Below are 20,014 nucleotides of genomic sequence, written 5' to 3' on the forward strand. Positions count from 1 at the left end.
GCTATTTAAATGGATCTCAGTACAAGACCAAGGGCAAATTATAACCAAATGCCAACATTTTGGCCAAGCTTTGAGGCCAAGCAGGAAGGAATTGCAACAGCTAATTAGTGGATTAGTCATGCAAGTTAAAGTATTAAGTGAAAATCTCTGTTACATTCTGCACTGTGTGACATGGCTAATACTTCACTCAAATGTTTAGCAATCCTACTGTCGGAAAACAGCAGGTTGGCCATCCAATAAGGAGGAGGGGCATGCACGGATGAGGATGTCCTAGTTAAAATAGCCATCCGTGGGTCCTGGAGACAGGTAGCAGAGTTCCGCCCTGGATGACTGCCTAGCAATATTCAGGGAGTAAGCCCAGACCTGGGTAACAGTAGAAAAAGAACACATGGTATCCACAGGTAACATTGAGGTGTTCCGAAACTAATGGGCACAGCAGGGGAATAAATGCCATCCTTGATGGGGATGGAAATGCGTCAGTTTAGTCTGTGTTCGTCATGGTTTGCTGGCATGTTTGTAATATAATTGTATAATAGTACTATTGTGCTTTGAATTTATAATAAAGGTATTTTTGTAAAAAAAATGATTCAACTTGCAATGGTCGTAGCTCATTTCAGAATGCAGCTTTCAGGTACCCACTGATCCGAATAGTTTAAAAAAAACTTACATTTTCTACACTGATTGAGGTAAATATGCCACTAACAAACTTCACTGACCTGAATTACCTGCGCTAGCTTCTGGACAATCAAAATAAGAACTCACATCCTTGTGCTCAAAAACAACTATCTTTGTAACCACCGCCATCTCCGCAATCAGTGGAGGGTTTGCGTTCCTCTGAGCTTTGCCTTCACCTCAGCTGATGTCTGTGCCTTCAACTGTCCATGTTCCAAACTCTGGATGTTATCACCTAATATACCTCTCTCTCTTTTCTGTTTCTCAACACTTCCCGCTCTTTAAAGCCTCTCTCCTTCTCCTAAGCCAAGTTGTCTCATCTAATACCACCTTCATGGGCTCAGTTTCATTTATTTGCTATGATCACACTCCTTGAGAGTTCTACTATTATCAGGGATGCTGTATATTTTTTGTTATGAAGTTTTGAAGTAATTGTTGAAAGTTGATAAGACAAAAACAAATAACAGTCCCCAATGAGTGGATGTTTATTCTTGGTTCTAGTATGCCTTACAAAAGGTTCCTGAGAAGCAGAAGCTGTTGAATCAAGTCTGAAGTAACTATGTGTCTTAGGCAGCAAACTGCTCATTCCTCACAGCAAGTAGAAGATGGAATGAGAGATGAAGGGGAAAACAGAAGATAGACTTACAGTAGGAACCAGAAGGAGAAAATACATCTCATCTAGATGTGAAAACAGAAAACAGTGGAAATACTCAGCAGATCAGAAAGTACTCCGTGGAGAAAGAGTGTTAATGTTTCACGTCAATGAACTTTCAATCATTCTGATGAAAGATCACAAACCTGAAATACTAATTATTACTCTCTTCACAGAATGAAAATACCATAAAACATAAAAGTCCAATTAGATCATACAGCCCATTTGAGTTTGCTCCACGATTCCAGCATTGCTGATGTATTATCCCTCCCAACCCCATTCTCCTGCCTTCTCCCCATAACCCCTGATGGGCTTACTAACCCACTATGCAGTCTCAAGCATTTCCTGCATTTATTTTTAGATGTCCAGCTTCTGCAGTATTTTGATTACCACCTGGATGCTCACATAGTGGCTAGCACAACGCTTTACGTTCCCTGCTTTCTTCCCACAGTCCAAAGATGTACTGATGGTAGGTTAATTGGTCATTGTATATTGTCCCAGGATTTGGCTAAGCTTAAATTAGGGGTTGCTGAGCCGTGTTGCTCAAAGGGCCGGAAGTGCCTATTCCACGCTGTATCTCAATAAATAGATAGCTAGATAACTAAATAAATAATGTGGGTGTGGGAGCTTTTCCCAATAGCAGCAGCTCCAGTTTTCCAAACCACAAGTATTTATACAAAACGTCAGGGTACATTCAGTATTTACTAATTTGATTAATATGCTACTGCTACGCAGCTGCTAGTCAAATCAAAATCAAAGAAAGCAAATTTAACATCAAGGTACCTACAGTACCCTACAGTACTATACAAAAGTCTCAGGCACCCTAGCTATATGGATGTTCCTACGATTTTTGCACAGAATTGTATGTATTACCATATACTAGCTGAGATTAATTTTATTGTGGACATTAACAGGAAAATGATGAAATGCACATGAAGGTTATTTTCAAAGGCCATATCAATGATATTTTGAACAATGGGGAAGTTGGAGATTAGACAGGAAAATGAATGAAGCACATGATTAGCCATGATGTTACTCAAATACAAAGGAAGACTGAGTGGCATTTTTGCTGGCTGCTCACATATTCCTCAGAATCAGCTTTAATAAGCTGGTGATAGTAAACCTGATTCTGATTCTGCTCCTGAGTTTCAGAAGTGGGACAAAAATGTCCATTTTCTATTGATCAGTACTGCTGACCACGAGGTGAGGTGTTTTCTGTTGCATCAAAGCTGCACCAGTTGACGCGAAGATCAACAAAGTGTTACTTTCATGCATGTGGTCTCACAATACGGATATGTAATTCTATCGATCTATATTTAGCATTTCTTACTCTCCGCTGCAAAAGTTAATTTTCAACCAATTATTATGTTGCTGGAACTGGGCCAATTGCACTGTCAAACTCAAATTACCCATTGTTTGTAGTTTTGAAAACTCTTTGGGAATAATGTGAGTGCACAGCTTGCACTCAAAAATTCCTCTACAGATATAATTACCAGTCTCACTGGGTGGTTCCGAGTTCTTCACACTTAACTATTCTCTTATGGACAATATCCTTGACACATCAGATGACAATTTCCATTTGCAAACATTCCACTGCATTTTACTTCCGAGTGCAAATTAGCATTCAGAAGCAATATTTCTGTATTGAAATTAATTTTACTCTAATCAACAAGGCACATCTTCATTTCCTGCTAGGCTCATATTTTTCTTTGTATGAGATAAAAATAAATCGCTGATCCTGACGTCAATACTTGCAACTTGAGCCAGCTTGCTAGCAAATATGCACCAAAAACAATATGCTAGATCTCACCTCCAATGCAACTTCCTGAACATGCTGAAATAAGTCTAGGTCTTTCTCCGTCACAGTGTCTTTGCTCAGCGATTGATCATCGTCGTTTTCATGTTTGCAGCCCCACAGGCCCTGATTGTCTGCAGATTCAGAAGAAGAATGTATTAATGAAGGGACTTTCCTTCAATAACCTCTCCTCCCCCTCCTGCATGTGGAGAGGCAGAACGAGGAACAGACAATGTTAATGTGTTAATATAGTTGCTGAAAATTAGTCAAACCATGTTATGGCACTTACTTCCTCAAAACTTTTGCAACCAACTTAGGGGATAAATGACAGGTAAATTAAAATTGTTCTGTTGTCCATTAGCTTGATTTCAGATGCCTTGTAATGCTTGCTGCTGCATCTAGAACTTCGCGTATCCTTTCCCATTCAAACAGTGTGAATGTCAGCTCCAATTTGACAGCCGATGAGCCGACAGAGGATGCACTGAGTGTGGTTCCTCCAGCAGCCGAGCTCTTGACTCCGAACTAAGCGTTTCAGAGTTCTAATGCTGAAGGTCTGGTGAAACTCACCTGTCTCAGATGGTTCTGCACCATTTCCCAAACAACAGACTGAGACGAAGCATTCTCAAGACTCTGCCTCTTGAACAGGCTTCCCTGGAGGTAGACATCAGAACATGGGTTGATGTGCCCTCCCATTCCCTTTTTTCTCTCACTGGGGAAGCACCTCAACTCTGTTCGAAGCATCCTTTACCATGCATGAGCTAAATCCAGGAACTCACCACTGGCAGGGCGTGGCAAAGTTCATTAAGAAACTGAAATGATACAATAAGCCTACATAACCAGTTAAAATAAAAAAGCAGAAGTGCCGAATATAGTCAATGTCAATTACAATAAAGAAATATCATGTAAGCAAACTAATACAAAATGCAACATGAGACACAGCAAAATGCGATAGCGGCTAGAGTCAAGTAGATTTAAAAGCATATTTAGAGTACAAAAATTAGAATGAACCACTTATTTGGCTGAGATACTAAGCCAGTTACCTCAGTTCAGATTTTTTTTATCTCCAATAATTTCCAAGCCTAATCAAAACAGAATATCTAAGAAATATCCACAATATAATCTTGGCAAGCTGACCCTGCAGTGTGGCACACTGGTGCAGTAGCCTTTACCACAATAATATTGGGGATGGGTGGGGCCATGCTTTCCAAGACAGAGGCTCAGTGCTCCAGCCTTGACAGAGATGGGGAGTTTCAAACTCTCGGAACCAATCTACATGACTGATGCAAGCGCCACAAATGCAAAAGGATGGGTGACGGTCATACTGCACCCTGGGAATTATGCGTGGGATGAAAGAGGATTGGTGGGAGAGCAATTAAAGGGGGTGAAAGAAGACTATAGTTGCCATTTTCAACTTAAACAACAGCAAGGTCATGATCACTATGAACATTCTGGAAGTACACAGGTAACTCACAGAGAGATCAAAATGACCCATTTTGTCCTACTCCTACTGATCCTCGTGCTCAAATCCTTTGAATGAAAAGTAATGGCTACTATACGTAGTTTTGTAACAAACTATAAATAATTGCTGGTCACTTGCCCTTATCAATCTATACATGGCAGGAATATTTTTGCCAACTTTACACTGGGAATATTTTCCACTGTAAATGGATGCTTTTGCTCATGCCATGAAAGAGACGCCCGACATCAATGGTGCTAACACAGCTCCTTTAACGTGCATTTCATGTCACTACATTTTTTCTGGACCAGTTGGAGGCAGCCTGAAGTGACTGGGTGCGCGGTACTGTTCTTTTGTGCTGTAAACTCAGTCACCTCTCTATATTTTCCACAAGCCAGCCAAATTAAACACTTCAGCAATTAGAATAAACACCGCAAACACTGGAAGTCTCAAACTAAGGCAGAAAATATACAGGATGCACAGCGGGTCTGTCAGTTTTTGACAAAGAATAGTTGTGCTAAGAGGTCAAAAGGTTAATCTACCTTTTCTCTGTCTGATTTTGATGGACCTGCTGTGAGCCTTCTGTTTGCCTGAAGGGCAGAAATGATTCGGTACAGAGCTACTTTCATGGCATAAGCCCCCCCCCCCCACTTCCTCTTTAAAAAGACAACAGCAACTGAAGCACCCCAAAATCAGCGCAATATGAAGCCAAATTCTAGTGCTAGCGATGCGTGGCGGTATGGCGTTCACATCTTACCCTTGTACTCGGCACTCAAACTCCTTCCTAATTCCACGTTTCCCTTTCTGGGCCAAAGGATCTCCTTTCCGTGTCTCACTTTACAACGGCTGCCCCTTATTGCTTTCTCTCTCACCGAGAAAGGCAGGAAATAATGTGACCGCGGTTTAACCGCCGTTTCTACGGGCGCACTGAGTTGCAGGTAAGGTGAGGATTGTAAAGTGCAACCATCTTTCATGCTACTGTCCCAGTGGCTCGGGAGATCAGTTCTATCAGTGGACGGACATGGCTCACAAGGTGTAAGGCGAGGAGGAGTTAATTCATAGTCTGTTTCACCACTGACATTGGGAGTACAGGATGAGGAAGGAGAGTCAACTGGTTCCCTTCTTAACTTGGGCATTCTGCACACACTTAAATGGTCAGTAAGTGTCATGTCACTGAAGTTACCAACAGGGTTATTACGGGAAGATGGTTTGAAGCTATTTAACTGCCAGCTTGGCGCTGGTAAAGAAACCTCAGGCGATACTGGGCATGCAGGGATTAATGAGGGCAGTGCAGTACCTGTGGGCCATGTGCCGCTGTCAGAAGTGCTTGACTTTCGTGGCCCCTTTTTCTTGAGCCTGTATTGCTCAGCTAAGTCCAGCAGTTCACCCCGTGGCTTGCGGCCATCAGGCGAAGGGGTGAAGAATTTGCTAAGGCCATCAATGAGCCCTTTGGTTTTCTTATTCATTTTCAGACGGGAAGATTTGCTGGTTCGTGAGTTCAACACACTCAGTCCGTCCAACCGGCCCGACTTAGATGAAGGGATTGCCGTGATTTTGCGTTTGCGCCCTCGACCTGGACCTTGTCTCTCTTTGTCGAATGACTGAGAACCTTTCGATCTGTGGAAGAAGAGAGGATCAGCTGAAACTAGGGTTCGGTTACTCAAAGCTCTTCTCCATTTACTGTCAAATTGCAGCTTGCAGTCATAAGACCATAAGACATAGGAATAGAATTAGGCCATTTGGCCCATTGAGTCTGTTCTGCCATTCCATCATGGCTGCTATATTATCCCTCTCAACCCTATTCTCCTGCCTTCTCCCTGAAATATTTGACACCCTTACTAATTAATAACCTATCAATCTCCACTTTAAACATACCCAATGGCTTGGCTTCCGCAGCCATCTGTGGCAATAAGTTCCACAGATTCAGTAAAAGAAATTCCTCCTTATCTCTGTTCTAAAGGAGTACCCTTGTATTCTGAGGCTGGACGGTCACGTCCTATAGGAAACATCCCCTCCACATCCTCATTCTCCTAAACTCAAGTGAGGACAAGCCCAGAGCCATCAAATGCTCCTCATATATTAACCCTTTTGTTTCCAGGATCATTTTTGTTATCCAACAGAATCCACAGGACCAAGGACACGTTCTTCCCCTGGCTATTGCAAGGTTTCCTTCCTGTGAAGTGTTCTTATCGCAGACTGTTTGCAAGTCAGAAATTCAGCCATGAACTGAGTTCCTTGGCAGCAGGAGATGTCTGCAGACCCACAACAGCTGGCAAATCCATCCTGCTGGGCTCCCAGAAGCTCATTCATAGGCCAAGTGGTTGCAAGATGGAGAGGAGCTGTCATCACTAGAGAGTTTGGAATTCAAGTCATTCCATGAACATTTGAAAAAAAAATCCATGTTCATGACTTCCAGGGATTTTTTTGGACTGAATACTTTGGGAGTCACCATACTCATTTGGATGCAGTGAAATATTCAAAGAGCAAGTTTCAAATTAAACACCTTGTGAGAAGCTCCTCATCTTTAATGACAAGGTTCAATCTGGCTCTTCATATGGAGCAAATGAATAATCTCCTCTATGTTGGAAAACAGTCATGAGCTAGCATACACTGTGTATCTATCATTCACTATATTTTGCAAAGGTTGAAATGAATGTTTCAGGATAGTTGGTGCAGGGAAGTCCAAAATACTCGTTTTGGTGGGGGCTAATTTTGATGATCGGAGACTCAGTTATGTTTTTTTTAAAAATAGTGGAATTTGAAATCACAACTAACTTGACTTTCAAAATTTATTTTTATGGGAGTGGGGAGACGTTGGTAAATAGGGTTGTTGGAAGATATTAGGATGCCCTGAGGTCCAGAATTCAAGAGCGAGGATGTAATGCTGAGGCTTTATAAGGCATTGCTGAGGCCTCACCTTGAGTATTGTGAACAGTTTTGGGCCCCTCATCTTAAAAGAGATGTGCTGGCATTGGAGAAGGTCCAGAGGAGGTTCACAAGGATAATCCCAGGAATGAAAAAATTATCATACAAGGAATGTTTGATGGATCTGGGTCTGTACTCGCTGGAATTCAGAAGGATGAAAGGGAGATATCATTGAAACCTTTCATATGTTGAAAGGCCTGGACAGAATGGATGTGGAAAGGATGTTTCCCATGGTGGGAGAGTCTAGGACAAGAGGGCACAGCCTCATGATAGAGGGGGACCCTTTCAAAACAGAGATGCAAAGAAATTTCTTAGCCAAAGGGTGGTGAATTTGTGGAATTTGTTGCAAAGTGCAGTTGTGGAGGCCAGGTCGTTGGGCGTATTTAAGGCAGATTGACAGGTTCTTGACTGGACATGGCATCGAAAGTTATGGGGAGAAGGCTGGGAACTGGGGTTGAGGAGGAGATTAAAAAAGGATCAGCCGTGATTGAATGGCGGAGCAGACTCGATGGGCCAGATGGTCTAATTCTGCTCCTATGTCTTATTATAGAAACAGAGAAAACCTACAGCACAATACAGGCCCTTCGGCCCACAAAGTTGTGCCGAACCTGTCTCAACCACTTCACTTATTTGGGTTGAACTCCATTTGCCACTTCTCAGCCCAGTTTTGCATCCTATCAATGTCCCGCTGTAACCTCTGACAGGCCTCCACACTATCCACAACACCTCCAACCTTTGTGTCATCAGCAAACTTACTAACCCATCCCTCCACTTCCTCATCCACGTCATTTATAAAAATCACGAAGCGTAAGGGTCCCAGAACAGATCCCTGAGGCACACCACTGGTCACCAACCTCCATGCTCTATGGTCTACATTGCACTGACTAGCATTAATATTTCACAAAGGTGGTTAATACATAGGGCCAAAGCACTTTAAAATAAAAACAGTGACTGCAAACTGTGAATATGAAGCAAGGTAAAGGCTGAATTATCTCATTTCATTCAGCTTTGAAGCAATTGACCCAAAGACAAGACTGAAACGTCTCCCAACAAACCACAATACGCTAAGCAATCGGAGAGTGAAATGTATGATTTCCATGTGGGGATAGGTATTATTGGTCCAGCAATAAGACCATACAGCTGAAATCACTACATTGTTGGGTGCAAACAGCTGCAGAGTGGAGAACCTTAGGATATTTTCATGAAGTGTCACCCAATCTTTCTCATCCACACTCTCACTGTAGGCTGGCAATAAACTTTGGCAAGTTATTTTAAATAGTACAGGAGGAATTCATTATTGTAAAACTTGGAAACTGAAAGAAACAGTCACAATTTGCATTTAAACATTTTTTCCTCATCCAGATTTCCCACAGTCGCTTAATGGCAAACTTCTTCTCTAGAGCAGGGACTGAACCTATTAACATTGTCTTGGTGAGAACAGTACTACCAAATGAGTCATGGTTGACATGCAAAAACAAAACTACAGTGGATTCTGGTTAGTTGGGCCATCGGTTAATCAGGGCAACCGCTTTTTTGGGACAACTCTTAAAGAACAAAAACAAATCGAGGAAATAGCTGGGACTCCTGTTGTTTATTTAGGACACTATGCTGCTTAATTGAGGCAGGATACTGTTGCTGAACATTTTCTAACTAGCATCAGTCGTGTGCATGCCACATGCTCGTGAAGAGCGAAGTTTTTAAATAGCTTCACTTGCATATTTGTGTTCAAAAGACAGTGATTTTTGCTACTGATAGTTGGCAAATAACAAACAGTAAGACAATTCAGAACTGTTTTGTTTACTGTGGTTTCAAAGCTTCAGGCTTAGAGATGCCGGAAACAGCCAGGATTGAAATTGAAATGACTTCACTACTTCAACAAGTTAAGGACTATGAAGAGTTTGAATGTATCAACAACCATCTTGAATGCTACAATGAAAAAGATGATTTGGAGGATGCAATCGTTAAAAGCACTGCTTGAAGGGAATTCATTATCTACACTCAGTGTCTGTGCTGATTTTGTTCATTTATAGTCAATACAGTGAATAAACTCCTCTGATAACTATTAGGAACTAATGCACAGTTTTACAGTATTGTAGTAGATTTAGTACTCAGTTAAACGGTAGTTTATCTTTTTTATACCATTTTTAATTATTTCCATGGAACTTCAGCTACTTGGCACAGCTGCTTAATTGGGCCAAAATGTGCTGGTCCTGATGTGCCCCAATTAACTGGAATCTACTATATATCATAAACTCAAGAGATTGTGCAGATATTGAAAATCCAGACTTACAAAACATCATGGATGGTAACTATATGAAGGGCTATGGTCCCAGTGTAGGCGAATGGGAGTAGGCAGTTTAAATGGCTCGCCACAAACTAGATGGACCAAAGAGCCTGCTTCTGTTCTGTAGCTTTCTATCACTCTATGACTCTAAGTGCTGGAGGAACTCAGAAGCATCTATGGAGAGGAGTAAACAGCCAACTTCATGGACCAGGACCCTTCAGCGGGGGGGGGTGGGGGGTGGAAATGCCAGCATCAGAAGGTGGTGGCAGCGGAATAAGTACAACTAAAAGGAGATTGGTGAAACCAGGTGAGGGGGAAGATAGATGGATGGGCGAGGGAAAAGGAAGTGAGAAGCTGGAAGGTGTATTGTATTCATCCGTGTCTATACCTGTGCAATAATGTAATGACTGCTAATACAGAATCTGTTACCAAGTGTTAAAAATATGACAAACCAATTTTACTGGCAAACAAGTTGCCAATTTAAATTCAACAGAATAAATACAAACCAATTCTAGAACTGCAGTTCAAGCAAAAACTTCTGGGAAATTCAAAATTGTACCTCAGGTGTAATCACTTGCTTTGTTTTGAGTGATGGCTTAAAGTCTTGCTATTTGGACTAGCTGTTTGCTTTTAACTCCTGCTACTTTTGCTGAAGTTAGGAATAAACTACAACAGGAAGTGTGGGTTTTACAGAAACATAGTGCTATATAAAGTGTTACAGCAGTGTCTATTTATAAGCAGTAATTGCACCCCAGTAACATGGACGGACTCAGATCCTGCAAGTGCTGAACATGTGCAGGGACTTAAAAATCAATACTTAGGTGAGGATTATCCATTTCATTCTCAGGCAAGCTGTGAGGTAAACAATTGCTCTTCGGAGATCTTTTCACTGTCTCTCTCACTAGGACTGCAAAATAATTAAATATGTTTGCTGAGTCTTCAAGGCCTTTTCTCTTGGGGTACATTCAACAAACTGTACTTATTCTGAACATTAGGTAGTCCCACAGCTCCTGTCAACCCTGAGAAGCTCTGCTCAATTCCATACTCGCTGTGGAAGCTGCTGCTCCAGCAGCACCACCATCTAATCACACAGGTTACAGCTTGGTTATAAATAGTTTCCTTTTGTAGTTCACTGGCCACTTTACAAAATCAATCCCCATTAGAAGTCAAAGCAATGTGTGAGTTTTGGTGGACTTAGGAGCTTAGCCTCTACACAAGAGTACTGCATTCTGTTTTCTTTATACTACCTTGATGTCATTACGAAGGGCATGATTTGTCTGGATGACAGGCAAAACAAATATTTTTCACTGTATCTTGGTACATGGGACAGTAATAAATGGTTATCAAAAATAATCTAGCAATCAACCTGCATGGAAGTTGCTAAAACATTTCAGGTTAAAGACCTAACATTGGACATCTCTATAAAGTCACTTTCATGAAACCCTAAGGCTGTTTTGCTCTTCAAAAATGCAGTTAACTTGCTAAGTATGGCCAGACTTTTCTGTTTTATCCCAACAGTAAACCATTAATTTACCTCTTGAAATAGTTCATGGCCCAGACTCTATTTTGCCTTTCTGCTAAAAGTGATAAAGTGGCTGGCATGCATTTCATGTCATTATGTCTTGGCAAACCAACGTAGCACAGCAGTGATCAGAAAGCAAAAATAAAACCTGGAAATCTGAAGTAAAAATACTAAAGTGAGAAATACTCAGCTGGTCAGGCAGCATCCACAAAGAAATGCTGAAAGATTAACTCTTGCTTCTTTCCGCAAATGTGCTGCCTGAATTTCCGAGTATTTCGCAAATTTCTCATTTCTGTAGCTCTCTATGCAGAGAATACCTGACGAAACATTCCAAGACAAGGCTTCACTTTGTGACATACTTACACTGTTGTTTTCTTTAATCTATTTTTTGAGTGCCCTATTGCAGTTGCATAGCGCCTTTTAATCTGTACCGCTTTCTTGTGTAACAGCTTTCTTCCCTTTTTCCGTGGCCGACAAATCTGACACACCCACATGCCTGTGAGGGAATTGCAAAATCAGATCATACTGTTCGCTTTTATTTACAGCAAAACTTACAATCCAAAGTTTACAAAGCTTGGAAACTATGAAAACAGAACACCAAGGCAATTGTGTCTTGTGATTATGCCTCGAAAGGGAAAAATATTTCTCGGCCTCTATATTATGTTAATGGCAGAATTATTGGATTTGTAAAGGGGATCCATTAACTAATTGTTTGGCAAATGCCAACTTTGTGCATCAGAAGAGCCAAAGTTACAGGGAGAGATTGAATGGTTGAAGACTTTATTCCCTAGAGCATTGGAGAATGAGGGGAGATTTGATACAGATATACAAAATTATGAAAGGCATAGATACAAGTGGGCTTCTTCCACTAAGGCTGGGTGAGACTAGAACTAGAGGTCAAGTGTTAAGGATGAACGGTGAAATGTTTAAGGGGAACATGAGAGGAATCTTCACTCAAGAGGATGGTGAGAGTGTGGAACGAGCTGCCAATAGAAGTGGTGGATGCAGTTTTGATTTCTACATTTTTTGAGAAATATGAATAGGTACATGGAGGACTATGGTCCAGGTACAGGTCGATGGGACAGGACAGAATAATAATTCAACATGAATGAGGTGGCCAAAGTGCCTGTTTCTGTACTATAGTGTTCTACGACTCCATAAGTCACTTACAGTGATATAAACAGGTGCCTTCCATGTAACCAGGAACCATTGCATTTCGAAGATTATATACATCACTAATTGAACAAGTGTCGAGCACTGGTGCTCCCATCAACTTGGGTGTCAAAAATTGACAATGAGACTCTGGATGTACAAATGCTGCACTGGACGGTGCAAATCTTTCTAATATACTCCGACTGCGCATCAGACTGAGAATTACAAGCAGTATTAGTCATGTATAGAAATGGATCAGAACACACAGGATGTTACTATTCTTTTGAGTTTTAATCACAGAGAATGTTTTGTCCAATTATAATCAACTGTTCTAATGCCGGTGTTTATCCAAACAGCTATTAAATAATACAAAAAGAACAGTGTGATTCAAAGGAAGTTATATCAGTTGGTTTAAAAACGCAAACACGAGGAAATCTGCAGATGCTGGAATTTCAAGCAACGCACATCCGCTAATGCCCCACCTCCCCCTCGTACCCCATCTGTTACTTATTTTTATACACACATTCTTTCTCTCACTCTCCTTTTTCTCCCTCTGTCCCTCTGAATATACCCCTTGCCCATCCTCTGGGTCACCCCCCCACCTCCTTGTCTTTCTTCCCGGACCTCCTGTCCCATGATCCTCTCGTATCCCCTTTTGCCTATCACTTGTCCAGCTCTTGGCTCCATCCCTCCCTCTCCTGTCTTCTCCTATCATTTTGGATCTCCCCTTCCCCCTCCAACTTTCAAATCCCTTACTCACTCTTTCTTCAGTTAGTCCTGACGAAGGGTCTCGGCCTGAAACGTCGACTGCACCTCTTCCTAGAGATGCTGCCTGGCCTGCTGCATTCACCAGCAACTTTGATGTGTGTTTCTTCAGTCCTTTGTCACTTCCACGTATCACCTCCCACTTCTGACATCATTCCCACTCTCACTCCCCTCCCTCACCTAGCTATCACTTGGATTCAACCATCACCTGCCAAGCTCTTGCTCATCCTTTCTCCCACATTTTTTAACATTGCAAACTCCCCTCTTTCTTCCTAGTCCTGATGAACAGCCCTGACCCAAAACACTTCCTTCCTAGCGTGTTGGACCAGACAGTCAGCCATTCTTGTCTGGTGCGTAGTGTCAGGATTGGTCTCCTTTCGGATTAACCGGGTCACGATATGAACATTCCTGACTCAACCCTTGTTTTTTTGTACGAGGCCGAGTGGCTAGCTCGACGCTCAACCCGAAACGGATGGAAAGCGTGCTCGGGGGTGGGGGGGGGGCCCCGACTTGGATTCGAACTTGGGAGCCTCCAAAAGTCCGACGCTGATGCCACTGCTCCTTTGTGCGTTGTTCCACATTACTAATATGTGATAACTGTGACATTACTGATGCAGGTTCCTTAAGGTTGTTATAACCGAGGGAGGTCATGGGAACAAGCTCCCACCACCTATTAAATGCTCCCAATGACATGTGCCTCAAATAGTCTTTGACAACCAAGTCCTACTCCTGACTTTTACATGTGGCTTAGCTACAAAGCCTGGTGGAACCGTTTCTACTGACAGGAAAAGGGGCAGAGGTAGGTTACTGACACCTTAAAACCAGTCATTTCGGGCAAATGAGGCTCGTCAGCTGTGGTTGGCTGCTCACCTAGGAGAAGGAAAATTTGAAACCTCCACTGCCTTGCGGCTATACCCACTCATCTTCAGGAGTAAACCCCAAGGAAAGGTCTAGAGCTGGAGTCCCTAAGGCAGTCCTATGTTGAGTTCAATGCTGACTGGCAACTCCTGCAATGCGCTGGTGCCAAACTGTATTGGTCTCTGCTGTCCTTTGGATTCATCAGCTATGTGGAGAAGAGGAGCCTGCAACATGGGCAACAATTTGATCTCCATGTCGTACTGCCTTGCACATCACGTAGACAGCCAGGATACAGTATCCATGGTCGACACCGATCAACAGAGGGCCTCAAGTCAATAATCCAGAGAGAAAGGAGTTTAACAAACTGCCCTTCAGAGAATTTGCAAAATCAGTTATAATGTTGGCTTAACGGGCCAGTTGATTTTATTCATCACAAGTTTCAACTGTTTCCCTGGGTTTCCTGCCAGTTAGGTTTTTATATACAAAAAATACCCCATTATTGCCACAGGGAATTGAAAAGGCACAAAGATGGGTAAAGAGGAAAAGGCCAAGTTATCAAATTATGACAGCAAAACATTTTAAAACTGTCAGTTGTTCTATAAGATGCTATCCTTTAATCACTAATATAAAAAGCTGCCCTGCTGCTGCTTTTAGGAATCCCCAATTCATTTTAAGAAATATTTTTGAGGGCTGCATTCTGCAACAGCCTGCAGTTTTTGCGCAAAGTCTAGTTGGTCTCTTATCTTCAGTGACAAAAACACTTAACATTTATTAGCAAATACAATACTTGAGCAATCAAAAACAATGAAACATTTATTTGCGCGAACCTACTTTGACCAGAATTACTCTCTGTGGGAGAACAGCAATAGACAACTGAAACCACCACAAGAATCAGGCTTGAAATTTGTTGTACAAGTGACTACTTAATGGGCTGAATTTCATCATGGGTATATTTTAGTTACTGAACCGGTGTTTAGAGGCAGAATTTCAAATCCTATCATGACAGCAGGGGAATTAATTTCAAACAAGCTAATTGTTCTAATGATATTAAAAATGAAAACACGAGGAAATCTGCAGATGCTGGAATTTCAAGCAACGCACATAAAAGTTGCTGGTGAACGCAGCAGGCCAGGCAGCATCTCTAGGAAGAGGTACAGTCGACGTTTCGGGCCAAGACCCTTCGTCAGGACCTGTGTGTTGTTCTAATGATATATTTGATTCGGCAAACTTCAAAGTACATTTATTATCAAAGTAGTCATAGTCATACTTTATTGATCCCAGGGGAAAATGGATATATGTCAGCCTGAGATTAATTTTCTTGCAGGCATTCAACAGTAGAAAAAAAGAAATACAATAGAATTAATAGAAAACTACACAAAAAATAAAAACCGACATACAATGTGCAAAAGAAGGCAAACTGCAAATACATAACACATCATAATATCAATAAATAAATGGATAAATCAATCAATCAATCAGAACACAGAGTCTTGGAAAGTGAGTGCATAAGTTGTGGAATCAGTTCAATGTTGGGATAAATGGAGTTATCCACGCTGCTTCAGGACCCTGATCGTTGAAGGGTAATAACTGTTCCTGAACTTGGTGGTGTGGGACCTGAGGTTCCTGTATCTCCTTTCTGATGGCAACAGTGAGAAGTGAGCATGGCCTGCATGGTGGGGGTCCTTGATGACGGATGCAGCTCCCTTGTGCCAGCATGAGAAGAATGTTTAAACTTCACCAAACCTACTTTCCTTTCCCAGCCTGGCCTTGAATGATATACATAGATAAACATTACCAATCTTAACTCCCCTCTCAAGTTATTTAAGGTTGGGTAATGAAGCTTGACCTTGCCAGTGTTATGCATCTCTAATGAATGGATAATCAAAAGAGAATTCCTACCTTTGGGCATCCTGGTAAGAGGTGGATCACAACATTCCATGTGAAAACCTCGATCACAAGAGTCACAGAACAACATGTTATCCTGCAGAGACAGAGTGATAACGATTATTGTAATTTATTTGAAAATAGAACCATCACACATCAGACTTTACTGATTGCCACAAAGACTCAAATACACTAGGGTGGCTGGATTTACAAGATTCACCCAATAAAAAAATAGTTTCTTTGTAATTTGTTGAACAAAGTTTGTGAAATTTTAATCTAAGCAGCCAATTCCTGGCTTTTTCCTATTAACTACACAATTTAAAGATATTGATCAGCAGATTATGAGCCACAACACAAAATCCATGCTATGGTTTAAAAACAATAATTTTAACAATATTTACAGGCAGATATTACACAAAAAATAGAGTAACAACCATCATAATAATTACACGTAAACTTGTTCACCTTCAATCAAAACTCTGCTCTGGGAGAAAATCCCTTTTCTCATCAGAAAACTGTGCCATATTTATCTTTCCATCACCTTCAAAGTCTGACTTACTAAAGATATTCTATAAATGTAAGTTGTTCTTGCCAACATAATAAAAGTAACAAATTTATTCTAGGCTTTAAACTGAGTAAAATATCCCATTGCAATTCTTGCAATTCACAGAAGCATTTATCAAAGAAAATGAAAATAATAATACAGGTGAGGAAACGTCTGACCCTGAAACTTCAACTGTTTATTCCTTTCCATTGATGCTGCCTGACCTGCTGAATTCCACAAGCATTTTGTGTGTGCTGCCTTGGATTTCCAGCATCTGTAGATTTTCTTGTGTTTGTAAAACATCTTAAGGTCATTTTAAAAGAGAAAGGGAGGGAAAGCCAGAGAGATTTCAAATATTTGGGTTATATAGTAAAAACGATGCCACTGATGATGGAGCAATGAAAATTGAAGAAGTGCACAAGCCCAGGACCGGAGCGGCTCAGCAGCCACGACATTAGAGGTGGTCTCGAAGACTAAGAGGCCAAAAGGTCCTTAGAGAAACAGGGATGAAAATTTTAACATCACAGGTAATGACTAATTGAGAATTACAGGGAACCAGCAAAAAACTGAATGAACAGGACATGACGGGCAAATTGACAGCAAGGTTTGAGTTGAGTCGAGTCAAGACAGAGGTTAAAGTTGGAGATTGACAGAACAGCATTGGAACAGTGCCGGCAGAATCCAGGGGTTTGTCTGCAATTGGGCTGATTTCCCTACTCGTTCCAACATCTCCAAGATTCCTTCACGAGACCTGCCACATTTTAAGATAATCAGGTATAGGAGCAGAGTTTAGCCATTGCACCAATCAAGCCTGCTCCAGCATTCAATCATGGCTGACCATTTCTGACCAGCACTCAATAACTTTACGAGATATAGGAAACATGTTAACAGTTTTTTTTCTTTGAAGGTTGTAGCTTAAAGAATGAATTTCCACTATTTACCATGGCACTCAGAAATTTTAATTATGTATCCATTTTCTTATTGATCCATTCCACAAATCCACTGTATAATTCTAACATAGTGCCCAATGCCATTACAAGCGTCTCACTGACTGAGAGTCATTTAGATGTTTAGATTTCACCTCATCTACAATATATGTGTTATCAAAAGATAATTCACTGCATCAGCACAAAATATTGTAACTTAATCATTCTGATAGCTTATTTCATCACCCGAAACCTTGGCTGAAGCTCTGCTCTCTAAGATAACAAGCCTCCCACATCTAATTCTATTTTTGCTGCTGGTGCAGTCCCTACTTGGTTAAACTGCTGCCCTTGAGAGCAATGTTAATGAGAAGTGGACTAAAATTTTAAGGCTTTTAATGTTTCGCTGACATAACCAGACTTCAAAGCTAAATAGTCTCTTTTATTCCTCTTTAATGTATTTGGTACCTTCAGACAGCCATCTTTTCAATCCATTTTCAATCATCATTACTGGTTTCCAAGGCTCCAGAAATGTCTAGCATTACAAAATGCAACCCTCAAAATGAACAGTTCAGCTAAGTTGGTACATACCCAAAACTCGAGGGTAAACATGACAAAATGGGCTTGTTTATCACTGAAGAGGGCTGTGCATCAAACCACTTAACAAAGCCATCAATAATTTCAGTTAAAATTTATTAAAAACCAAAGCAACCCCACACAAAACACTGGAGAAACTCAGCAGGTCAGGCAGCACCTATGGAAAAGAGTAAAGTCGACGTTTCAGGCCGAGACCCTTCTTCAGGAGCTTTTAGCACACGTAAAAGATAATGAACTGCTTAATGTACTGTGGCACAAAAACTTGTTTGATTAAACAAGAAGAACTGACCAAGGATTATATCAAGGAAATTGTGTGACATGGAGGTAAGAAAATGTCAGTAATTTTTTTAGGTTCAACGCAGGAGTTCCCAACCTTTTTATTTCATGGACCCCTACCATTGAGGGAGTCCGCAGACCCTAAGTTACGAACCCCTGGTTTAATGTTTTCTTCCTGTTATTGGGTAAATTATTCTGATCTTTCACAAAACTGCCATTGAGCGGGAAGTAAAAGAATGAACTGCTGCCAAACACAAAGAATCCAACAAGGGCTCCTTGTTTGAATATGTGCAACATGCTGCTTCTTTCAATTTGCACATTTGAACTTCAACACCACAACACCAGCGACATACCTACACTCACCAGCATCTCACCTACATGTGAGACTCCATATGCTCTCAGAACACAATCCAGGTCTGAAGCAACTCAAGACTGCCACTGTTGTTGAGTGTATTCCACATTGTAATGAATTAAGTGTAATACATCACAGTCACTATCAGACTTTGCAGAACCCCAACACTATTCAACAATTTCTTTTTAAAGTCTTGGGATAAAATTTATTTGAACTTCTGCAACTTTAACTCCAAATGTAGCTGCAGATGAATGGAATATCTGATGGCAGATAGGTTAATACAAAGGATCTAGTCACAAGTATGGCTACAAAGAAGGTAGGAAGTAATAGGCAGATAATGAAGGTTTTTCTATGACAGTGACAAAATGTTCTGCTCTGAGTGATTTCGTGTTTCACCCAGAGGTTAGTGAATTTGTGCTCCTGATTCCTTCATCTTCAGCCCTTTACCTCTTCTATCCATCACCTCCCAGCTTCTCACTTCATACCCTCCTTCCCCCACCCATCCAATTTCCCCCTCAACAAGCTTTCACCCATCACATCACCTGCCAGCTTGAACTCCTCCCCATCTTATTCATTTACTTATTCTGGGTTCTTCCCCTTTCCTTTCCAGATCTGATAAAGTGGCTCGACTGTTAATTCCTCTCCAAAGATGCTGGCTGGCCTGCTGAGTTGCTCATAGAAACACAGAAAACCTACAGCAAAATACAGGCCCTTCAGCCCACAATGCTGTGCCACACATGTACTTACTTTAGAAATTACCAAGGGTTACCCATAGCCCTCTATTTTTCTAAGCTCCAAGTACCTATCCAAGAGTCTCTTAAAAGACCCTATTGTATCCGTGTGTGTTACAGTGAATTTGTGGAAGTGGGCTCCAAAGACCCAGTCACTGAATAGATCAAAGGCAGAAGCTGATAGATTTTAGACAATAAAGGAATCTAGGGATACGAGGATGATGCAGGAAAGCAGCACTGAGGTGAAAGAAATATCACATTAGATAAAGATGCTCTACTCCCTCAACTCAGTTCAGGTGGGCTAAAGAGGTCACTTAAAAGAAAACAAGTACTTTGTGGTCTTTGATCCAACAAACATAAACCACAAACATCATTCACTTATAAGGGGCTCCCTATAATCCTGTTTCTTCTCTCTTACCTCCAACCTACCCATCACCCAAACACTCCTATTGGGATTCCTTCCCCATCAGTTCCTATTGGCCACCCTACCTCCCTTATTCAGTTCCATGTTCCACCACCTTTTCCTACCAGATTCCATCAGTTGCAGCATTTTGTTGCCCCCGCCTATCACCACACAGTCTCCATCAGTATTTCACTCCTCCTCACATGGATCCACCTATCGTTTG

At 41.3% G+C, this 20,014-nt stretch overlaps 1 protein-coding gene across 2 annotated transcripts in view; it reads right to left on the minus strand.

The window, feature by feature from the left end:
- The window catches only part of LOC134351044 (histone acetyltransferase KAT6A-like), a 198,011-nt gene that overhangs the window by 74,351 nt on the left and 103,646 nt on the right, over positions 1-20,014 (minus strand). The window contains exons 5-8 of one of the 2 annotated variants that reach the window (XM_063057046.1): positions 15,981-16,062; positions 11,670-11,802; positions 5,333-6,192; positions 3,135-3,253 (exon numbers count right to left, since the gene is read on the minus strand). In XM_063057046.1, coding sequence (XP_062913116.1) covers positions 3,135-3,253; positions 5,333-6,192; positions 11,670-11,802; positions 15,981-16,062 — 1,194 coding nt within the window. The remainder of the gene's footprint in view (positions 1-3,134; positions 3,254-5,332; positions 6,193-11,669; positions 11,803-15,980; positions 16,063-20,014) is intronic. The other variant, XM_063057047.1, reaches the window with a different exon arrangement.

Source organism: Mobula hypostoma, chromosome 8 (assembly GCF_963921235.1).
Source record: "Mobula hypostoma chromosome 8, sMobHyp1.1, whole genome shotgun sequence".
Lineage (NCBI taxonomy): Eukaryota > Metazoa > Chordata > Chondrichthyes > Myliobatiformes > Myliobatidae > Mobula > Mobula hypostoma.